The 10,486-nt window shown below is 48.4% G+C and overlaps 1 protein-coding gene across 1 annotated transcript in view; it reads left to right on the plus strand.

The window, feature by feature from the left end:
* The window catches only part of MERTK (MER proto-oncogene, tyrosine kinase), a 100,036-nt gene extending 89,783 nt beyond the window's left edge, over positions 1–10,253 (plus strand). The window contains exons 16-19 of the mRNA XM_036315859.1: positions 578–687; positions 2,130–2,289; positions 2,938–3,074; positions 9,231–10,253. Of these exons, the coding sequence (XP_036171752.1) occupies positions 578–687; positions 2,130–2,289; positions 2,938–3,074; positions 9,231–9,744 (921 nt within the window). The 3' untranslated portion in view covers positions 9,745–10,253. The remainder of the gene's footprint in view (positions 1–577; positions 688–2,129; positions 2,290–2,937; positions 3,075–9,230) is intronic.
* Positions 10,254–10,486: the final 233 nt, after the last annotated feature.

Raw genomic sequence — 10,486 nt, forward strand, 5'->3', positions numbered from 1 at the left:
CCACTGGCACTCAGGACACGGAAGATCCCACTGGATCCCATGACTTGGGAGACGAATGTTATTCACTGTCAATACTTTTAAACATGGGGAGAAGAAAATGTGATATTTGCCAAACAGTTTTAGAGTTTGTTTGTTTTTTGGGGGTTTTTTTGTGTGTGTTTTTTTAAAATATATTTTATTGATTTTTCACAGAGAGGAAGGGAAAGGGATAGAGAGTTAGAAACATGGATGAGAGAGGAACATCGATCAGTTGCCTCCTGCACATCTCCTACTGGGGATATGCCCGCAACCAAGGTACATGCCCTTGGCTGGAATCGAACCTGGGACCTTTCAGTCCGCAGGCCAACGCTCTATCCACTGAGCCAAACCGGTTAGGGCTAGAGTTTGTTTGTTTTTTCATTCCTCTTTTAAAACCTTTTTTGTGCTATTAGTGATAAAGAACTGAAGTTTGTTTCCATGTCTCATGGCCACACATTTCAGAGAAAAAATGCTGTTTTCCCCCCAGATGGAGATAACTTGCAGATTTCCTTGTAAAAAAAAATAATAATAATAATCTTTCTTCTTGCTTCGTCCCCAGCACATTCCCGTGCAGACACTGGTGAAGTTCATGGTGGACATTGCCCAGGGGATGGAGTATCTGAGTAACAGGAATTTCCTCCATCGAGACTTAGCTGCTCGAAACTGCATGTAAGGGTCTGGGTGCGTCCTGGGCGGTGGGACCTCACGGTGTTGGTGTTCGTGGTGGGGACACCCTGGGTGGCCTGTCGCTGTCACAGGAGGAGGAGAGAGAGTTCTGGAGATGGGATTCCTGCGTCTCTGAGGCATGGCTGGGTTTGTGCCTGCGGGTTTTCAGTCCCTCCCAAACTTCCTCCTGTGACTCTGTTTTCATTTTCACACTCTCACGCCCTAGGAGGGCAAGGTAAGACCTTTGAGATCCCTGTTCATTGCCATCTGCTGGCTTTGGGCCCAGTTACATACAAGTCAGCTAATCATGCAGACAGTAATGAAAACCATGAAGGTCTGTCCCTACGTTCCTGTGATGCTGCCCTGAGGAGACGCCCTGTTCCGTGGACACACCGACCAGAGCAGTAAGGACAGACTAGGACTTTGAGCTCCAGTTCTCCCCACGTCTTCCTGCTACAGCCACGGAGCCATTTTCTGTGGGAGATCTTCAAGACAGGAACTGCGTCTTGACTTAAGTTCACTGTTGCAGGAAGAGGGAAGGTTCCTTAAATGTGTTGCTTTTATTTACTTTTCTTGGCTGGAGAAGTGACAATGGTGCCTGCCCTCACTCCTCCTAGCCAGTGCACCCCTTCCCAGCTCCCTCCCACTTTTACCTCATTTTTGAAAGCCCAGAAGGGTCTTGCTTTTGTCTTTTAATTTAAAGAATATTCTTACCACAGAGGGAGACCTGTGAAAATCGTTTTTTCCCCATCAATGTTTCCTTAACGTTTTTCCTATCAAGAAGGGTGACCCGCTGTCAGTTTGCTCGGAACTGAGGGCTTTCCCAGGACAAGGGATGTCCAGTTTTAAAAGTCGGTGTCGGGCAAACAGGGACGGGTCGTCATGCTACCTCCAGACCTCTCATTTCTTCTCTCCCTTCTCCTTCTCGCCTAGGATCTGTTTTAATGGGATGGGCTGTCAATGTGATTGTATGACTTTAATTTTCTGAGTTACTCCTCCAGTACTACCTGGCCATCTCTGCGGGGAGTCCTGGATCCCCCTCTTGCAGGCTGTACTTGCCCACCTCCCCCAGGCTGCCAGGAGGCTCCCTTGGACCACAGAGCCAGGGCTACATCCAGACGTCAGGCGTAAAGGCTGCTGGGATGCTCGTTGAGTGACCAGAGGCCCTGGGTTTGAGCTGGGCTCCTTCTACGCCTGTGCAGCTCCCCTGTTCCCTCCTGGTGTCTCCATCCTTGTGCACAGATGGCCTTGCCGGGTCCGATTCCCACACAGACAAGCAGGGTGCAGGGTGCTCTCTCTGCTGCTGCTCCCCCTCACTTGCTGGGCCGTTGTTCCCCAAGCAGGTGGGGCCTGTGTCTTTGGGCTACTTCCTGTGCGTGTGACGCAGACCTGTGCTTCAAGGCTTTGCCTGTGAGGGATCTAAGGACTCAAACTCCTCTCTGTAGGTTGCGAGATGACATGACTGTGTGTGTGGCGGACTTCGGCCTCTCTAAGAAGATTTACAGCGGTGATTACTACCGCCAAGGCCGCATCGCGAAGATGCCTGTGAAGTGGATCGCCATCGAGAGCCTTGCGGACCGAGTCTACACCAGTAAAAGTGACGTGGTAGGTACAGTTTTCCTGGGGACCTTGAGTTTCAGAGATGAACCGTGCTGAACAAAGTGACTTAGCTGCCAAACATTTCACTATGATGAACTGAGGGCCGGGAGTGTGCTCACATCTCTCTTATTTATTGCTAGGCACCCTGATTCAGGTGGAACTCTAGATTCTGGTGAAGTCTCCTGACATTCAAAAGATCTGTCTTTGCACAGGCCCTTAACTTATTCCCGTTTTCCTCTGCTACACTATTGTGACATATTGCCCACAACTAAGCTATTTCATATTCATATTAAATTCAGCAAGTTCATTCAGTGGCTCTCTGGGACCAACATGATGTACAAAAGGTGCTGTGTGGTTACGCCCTCAACCAGAGAGGAGGAGCAAAAACACTTGACAACATTGTGAACGAGCATGGGTTCGGCAGGAGGCTCTGGCTGCCCTTGTCAGATTTCCCGTAAGAGCGTTAGTAGCAAATGGGCACAGTGACGTACCAACCACGTTACCGCCGTGTTGGGAGAGCAGCGTGTCTCAGTCATAATTGTCAGCTTTGTGCACGGTCATCGGGGCTTTAAGGAAATGACCTTTCCCAATGAAAAAGTCCATTCAGACTTTCTGAAAAGACTCAAATCTTACTTCTTGTTGATTTGTTCTCAGTGGGCATTTGGCGTGACCATGTGGGAAATTGCAACTCGGGGGATGACGCCCTACCCCGGAGTCCAGAACCATGAGATGTACGACTATCTCCTCCACGGCCACAGGCTGAAGCAGCCAGAGGACTGCCTGGACGAACTGTGAGTGAGCCGCTCGATGGGACCAGGCACCCTGCGGGGGGTGGCCAGTGGGTCTGCAAAGACCTAGGGACACAGCCATGGGGGCGTGGGGAGGAGGGGGTGCTTTTAGCCAGGCCACGTGTGCAGAGGAGGCACATCCAGGCCCAAGCCTTTCCTGGTGTGGGAGGTGGTGTGTGCACACGTTCTGCAGGTCTGCAGGCACCCCTGGAAAATGCATTCTAGATAAATGGGTCAACTTTACAGCATATGAGGTACCTGGTCACCTGCCCTCTTGTGCTGCCATCATCCTTCTCTTCCTGTACAGTATTTCAGACAGACAAATCGCAGTATTATCCTAATCAGGAAATTTAGAAACCAAAGCCCATGGCTCTGAGGTCAGGCCGATCATCAGAATTGCAAGGGGGAGAGTCTAACAGCACGATTCCTCGGCCCTATGCCTGGACACTGAGGTTGTTGGAACAAAGTGGGCCAGAAGTGCATGTCTTAAAACACTGGGCGATCAGGTCCTCCGCCCGGCTTGAGAGCCCCAGCTCAGCGTGCACAGCCCGTGCGGGACAGGGCCCTCCTCGCTAGGGTGGGCGGTATGGGGAGAGGCCGGGCCTCTGAGTCACTGAGGCCAGCTGCGGCCTCCACCTACCCATGGGGGAGGCCTTCACAGCTGACTTGACTTGTGTGCCTCATTCTCAGCCGCAGATAAAGTCCAGGCGCATATTCTTCAGAGCTATTGGGAGGGTTGAGGAAAGTGTGTGGAGCGCTCAGCCTGCAGGAGGCACAGAGCAAGTGTCACATCGTGGTGCCGATTCGTAACATGACGTCATACACACCGACCTGCCCAGACACCTTGCTGACCTTCTTAAACTGACTTCTTGTGGCATTGCCTCTACCTCCCTAGTGTCGAGTCTCTTCCCCACATAACAGGGGTTACAGACATGGTCTCCATATTCAGCAAGATTTCAGAGCCTTAGGCCTTCATGGGCTCAGGCTTGGAAAGGGTGGCTGGGACCCCCCCACTATGTCACACACCCACTGTCTGTGGCCTTGCTTCCTCACTTAGGGGAGGGCTAGGTTTGGGGGCATGCAGGCTCCCCTATCTCGTCCAAGCCAAACAGAAAACTATTTTATTTTTTTTTAACAGAAGAAAATTAAATTTTAATACATGTGCATGGAGAATTTACATAAGCAGGAAAATTCCCAGAAGGAAACTTTATTGATAAGAGCCACAGGCTGTTTGGTCGTGGTGGCTGTTGTGGTTATAAATTACAATATTAAGAACAGAAACAAAAAATGTTAAGCCCTTTAAAAACATTGTGAAATTCTAATTAAATTAGATCTGGGGTTTCATGGTGGTTTTTGAAAGAGCCACGTGAATGAAATGTTTGCTTCTAAAAAGGAGGAACTGTTTTAGCCCAACAATGTTGAATGAGGAGTTTTGTGGCTCTTTCTCTCTTGGCTTCCGTCTTGCGCCACAAGCAGTTGGTCTTTGCAGTGATTACCCAGGGTCTCAGCAAGGTCCGAGCTGTGTCACACTGTGGTTTTCCAGTGCTTTACGTGGAGCCAGACAAGGAATGCTGACTCGCTTTTCTGAGCATTTTTAGATGAGAGTCGCAGAGTCAGCACGTGGCCAGGAGGTCAGGCGGGTGAGGCGGATCAGGTGGCCCTGTGGTCCCCACCCCAGCTGGCTCTGCACCTGAGGCTTGACCCAGGCCTTCTTCTTGGGCCCCTGTCCCATCTGGATGCTGGTCAACAAAGAAGCCTCTGTTTCATATCAGGGACGTTTTCTTTTAAAAATGAGACACACTTCTGAGCTTCTCATCTCATTTGCTGCCTAACCTTAGCTGAGGTGAATTCATGCCTACGTTACTTGCCCCTCGGTCTTTTCCAAGTCAGTCCTTAAGACAGGTAACGGAGCGCACTGTATGTCCTGCCCTCTGTAGCTGCCTCTTCTCACGGTGTCACCCACTCTGAGTGACCAGGCGGCTGGCCTGTTCCCCTGGCCCAAGAGGCCTCTCTGCATGATGTCCCCGTCGTCTCTGTAGGACATTTCCTCAGCTGAGCTACGGCCTCCTGGCTGTGGCCCTCGGGCACTCCCACCGCTGGCCGCTGTGGTTCCTGCACCAGCCCTCATCCCCCTCATCCTCCTCTGATACTCGGGAGCCACCTTGTTCCTTCTTTAGTCCACTGGGTCCCATCAGCTTTATCCCACTGATGTCCTTCAGAGTCCCCCTGCCCTCTAACCCCACCCTAATACCATCAAACCAGGGAAGTGCAAGCTGCCGGGGCCTGGCATGAGGAAACGGTGGCACAGTGGCATCATGGTGTGAATAAGGAGCGCAGCTCACACCACCTTCCCCCTCTCAGAAACCCTCCTCTACTTACAGATCAGTCCCTCCACTTCCACTTGCGGCAGCTCAGGCCCCAGGCAGGAGAGCAGCGGAGGCTTCCGGTCGGCCAGGTTTCAGCACTCAGACCCTCCTCACACTGCAGGGCATATGTCATGTCTGTGGGCAGATGGGGGGGCGCTCAGCCATCCTCAGAGCCAGGGAGAAGCAGGTGCCTGACAAATACAGATAAATTCAGAAATCTATAAATTTTTTAAATGTGTATGATTGCAACCTTTTAACTCCTTTGTGGAAAACTGTGGTAAAATGCACAGAACATAACAGTTACCATCTTAACTGTTTTAAGTGTGCAGTTCAGTCGTGTAAGTGCATCCATGTTGTACAGCCGTCACCCCCTCATCTCCAGAATTCTTCATCTCACAAAACTGAAACTCTGTCCCCCGTGAAACAGTAATCCCCATCCGCCACTCCCCCAGCTCCCACAACCTGTGTGACTACATCTTTTATGAAATCTCAGTAGGAAAACAAAAATGACCCTTTACAAAGGCAACTACCAAACTTGTTTTTTTCTTTTTCTTCATTTTAAAATCCTCACCTGAGGATATTTTCCCCTTGCTTTTAGAGAAAGTGGAAGAGAGAGGGAAAGGCAGAAAGAAATATTGCTGTGAGAGAAACACATCGTTTGGTTGCCTTTTGGTTGCCTCCTGCACATGCCTCGACCAGGGCCCAGGCTGGGGAGGAGCCTGCAACCAAGGTATGTGCCTTTGACCAGAATCGAACCCGGACCCTTCGTTCGGCAGGCTGAGCCAGACTGGTTAGGGCTTGTTTTTTCTTTCCATCCCTGAGATTGAACTTGCTGACCTTGGTCCACCACTGCAGACTTGCCCTTTGTCGGAGGGGCCTAGGCAGTACCCACACTACCATATATTTGCTAGTCATATTTCTATTGTTACATATTGTGATTTTGCTACCATTTGAATATGAAGAACATAGAGTATATCAGCGATTTTCAACCTTTTGCGTCTCACAGCACACATGAACTAATTATTAAAATTCTACAGCACACCAAAAAATGTATTATTTGCCAATCTGACAAAAAATATAGGTATCATTTTTATTCATTCACACTGGATGGCTATTGTTGGGTTGGCTGTTGTCAGTTTTTTATTTGACAGCCGTGGGCAAACTACGGCCCGCGTGCCGGATTGCCCGTTTGAAATGAATAAAACTAAAAAAAAAAAAAAAAAAAAAAAAAAAAGACCGTACCCTTTTATGTAATGATGTTTACTTTGAATTTATATTAGTTCACACAAACACTCCATCCATGCTTTTGTTCCAGCCCTCCGGTCCAGTTTAAGAACCCATTGTGGCCCTTGAGTCAAAAAGTTTGCCCACCCCTGCTCTAGGAGAAAAGAAGTCAGTGCCCCTGGCTAAATAGTCAGGTATGGCATGTTTTAAAAAATTCTTGTGGCACACCGGTTAAAATCGCTGGGTTATGCAAACGCTTTCTCCGAAGACGTGGGATAAATGAAGGAAAATAATGGGGCCTTCATGGCCTAATGAAAAGGGGAGTGTCTTCTAAGGGCAAAATTCCTCAAAGCTCATCTCAGACTGCAAACAGGCAGGGCTCTGTGGAGAACAGGAAGCCATGCAAATTGATTTATACCATAAGAACCTCAAAAATGGAAACAAAAGCTGTTTGCCAGGTCCCATGGCCATCTCATGAAGGTAGAACAAGGAGAGTCAGAGAGCTAAGCTGATGTCCAGGTGGGAATTGGGCTCATCAGGGAAACGGGAGCTCAGGGTCCTGTGCTCATAGGCAAAGCGCCTGCAGACCCGCTGGCCAGGAGCTCAGGCCTTGCTGATAGGGGCTGAAAAGTAAACAAAGGCAGGTATTGATTGGTATACGTTATGTGGGTGAGATCTCAGTACGTGTGTGAATGCTGGTAGAATTACCCAGAGTTCTACGCGATGTGATTACATGTGAGTATGGGAATTGCATATTTATGTTCACAAGATAGCAGTAATCTGCCCAGCTGGTGTGGCTCAGTTGGATGAGTGTCCGACCTATGAACCAGGAGGTCACTGTTTGATTCCCGGTCAGGGCACATACCCAGGTTGTGGGCTCGAACCCAAGTGTGGTAGCCGATCAGTGATTCTCCCATCATTGATATTTCTATTGCTCTCTCTCTCCCTTCATCTCTGAAATCAATAAAAATATATATTTTTTAAATATTTTTTTAAAAGATAGCAGTAATCTACTATGTGTCTGATGATTAACATTGGGATCATTTCCTTATCCAGCAACATGAATGTCAATTTCTCAAGAAAGGAAAGAGTCCAAATGGTAGTATAACTCACTCTTCCTGATGCAGTCATCTCTCTGTTTTACTGTGCTCACATCAATGCCCCCCATTGTAATTCTTAATTACACAGACAATGAGGACACCACCCTGAAGAGAATCCTCCCTACAGGACACAGCAGAGGTCATGAGGAGCCCCAGTCATAGGACTTGTCCAGCCAGAGACTGGTCCCCTGCTGCCCACATAGCAAAGTAACAAGGACAGGGCTATTGATGAGAGTAGGTGCAGTGACACACACAAAACGCCCTGCACAGTGAGGCACACACTCCTTTACCCATCCACCCCCAGTCCTTCTAACAGCTCTCCTGGTGACAAACCCAGCTTCATGTGCAGAACAGGGGTCGGCACACTTTTTCTGTAAAGGGCAAAATAGTAAGTATTTTTTATTTTGAGGCCATGTGGTCTCTGTTGAAACTACTTAACTCTGCCATTGCAGTAGAAGCAGCCACACATAAATAAAAGTAGCTGTGTTCCAATAAAACGTTATTTACTGTGGAGAGCGGCTACAGCGTTTGGACAGGATCAAGCCTCCCACTGACTTGTGGCAAAGCCACGTACAAGTCCCAGCTTGGAGGGCAAAGCCCTCCCAGCACAAATATAGCCGTAGGCTGTGGTTATAAGCTTGACCTATAGTCCCAGACGCTGCAGTCCTAGGTAGCTAAGGGCTGTGGGCTGTGGGAGGTGCAGCAAGTGCTGCCAAAACAAGGCTTGAGTGCAATAATAGGAACAAAGTAGATTGGAAACTCGAGAGAACATTGTAAACATGTTGACCACTCCCCTTGTTTTGCTTTGTATAATCTGACTATAAAATAAAGATCCTGCTTGCAGGCAGGGTCACTGTTTCTTCATCCAGACACAGATCCTACCTGGCCCCAACTGTATTCCCTTGTCTGTCTTCTTTAATCCTTCACCACTCCTCTTAGGTTCACCCGGGGCCGTGCTGGACGGGGTTCAATTTACAAAACAGATGGTGGGCTGGACTTGGCCCACGGACCATACTATGTCCTGTATTCCTGGAGACAGAGGAGCACTATCACATACCCATGGAAAATTTATAATAAAAGTTGAACAAATATGCCACAAGGAAAACCTCCGTAATTTCCAAAAAGTAAAATTAGTGTGGATTAAAATGTAATAAAATTGCCCTTACCGAGTAGCTCAGTTGGTTAGAATGTCAACCTTATACGCCAAGGTTGTGGGTTCAATCCCTGGTCAGGGCACATACAAGAATCAACCAATGAATGCCTAAATAAAGTGGAACCACAAATCAGTGTTTCTCCGTCTCCCTCCCTACCTTCCTTCCTCCCTCTTCCCCTACTTCTCTCTCTCCCTTCCTCTGTAAAATTAATTTTTTTATTTGTTTTAAAAATCTAAGACAAGGTGAAAACAAGGGGTGGACTTCACTGAGGGCCCGGTGCTGCACCGGGAGTTAACTCACCTTCTCTACTTGCAGGTATGAAATAATGCACTCCTGCTGGAGGGCTGAGCCCTTAGACCGACCCACCTTCTCCATGTTGAGGCTGCAGCTAGAGAAGTTCTTGGAAAGTTTGCCGGAAGCGCAGGACAAAGCCGAGGTTGTTTATATCAACACACCATTTCCAGAGAGCTGCGAGGGCCTGGCAGAGGGCCCCCCACTCGCTCAGCTGGACATGGACATCGACCCCGACTCTATCATTGCTGCCTGCGCGAGCAGCGCTGCTGTCAGCGTGGTCACAGCCCAAGTCCATGAGAATGGACCTCTCGAGGGAAGGTACATTCTAAATGGGGGCAGTGAGAACTGGGAAGACGTGGCTCCCGCCGCCGCAGCAGCAGGGACAGCAGGAAAGAACAGTGTTTTACTGGAGGACAGGCCTGTGAGGAGCGGGGTTTCCTGGTCCCAGTCCAGCACGCTGCCCTTGGGGAGCCTGCCGCCAGATGAACTTTTGTTTGCAGATGACTCCTCGGAAGACTCGGCAGTCCTTGTGTGAGGAGAGCCGAGACATTCCCAAACCAGGGAGGTAGAGAGACCCCTCTGCCTTAGAGACCCAGGTACGCCCCAAGTTTCTGGTATCCGTCTTCCTGCCACCACCCGCAAGCACCAGATGAATGTTGTTCAGTACGTCATTAAAAATGCATTAATATATATTTATTTAAATAGAAAAATATATGTGTATATGGTGGAAAGAGACCTAGATTTTATATTTTAATAAAAGATGACTTATTTTCTGTCACTTACCTTGCAGATTTTAAAATTTAAGCTTTAACAGCCTCATCTCTACAGCTGCTCCTTGATGTTAACATTTGCACAGTTGTTGTTTTCATTTTCCCTGTTAAATGTAAAAATATTTGTAAAATGAAATTGCTTGACTTTGCTTCTGGTCTTACGAAGAATCCGATACTCCCCTGAATCCCCTGTTTGATAAGAATGACCTTTTGATATGTAAAGTTTTATAACTCATTCTTTGACATAACTTCCTAATAAAATATGAATGAGGAAGGATGTGTGGTACTTACTTGAGACTTGGAAAAAGACCAGGGTTGCCAGCAGCCTCGTGGCTTTGCAGAGGAATTCCTTTAGTGCCTGATGCTCGAGGCACCTGCTCTGGCCATTCTTGGATGTTTCCTAAAGATAAGAAAAACCATCCTGGAGAGACCGAAGTTGAAGGGTGGAAAATTATTTAAAGGGTTGAAAAACACACTCTGTGGGCAGAGAGTTTAAGTGGGTTGTAG

The sequence above is a fragment of the Myotis myotis genome, unplaced genomic scaffold (assembly GCF_014108235.1).
Source record: "Myotis myotis isolate mMyoMyo1 unplaced genomic scaffold, mMyoMyo1.p scaffold_m19_p_62, whole genome shotgun sequence".
NCBI lineage: Eukaryota > Metazoa > Chordata > Mammalia > Chiroptera > Vespertilionidae > Myotis > Myotis myotis.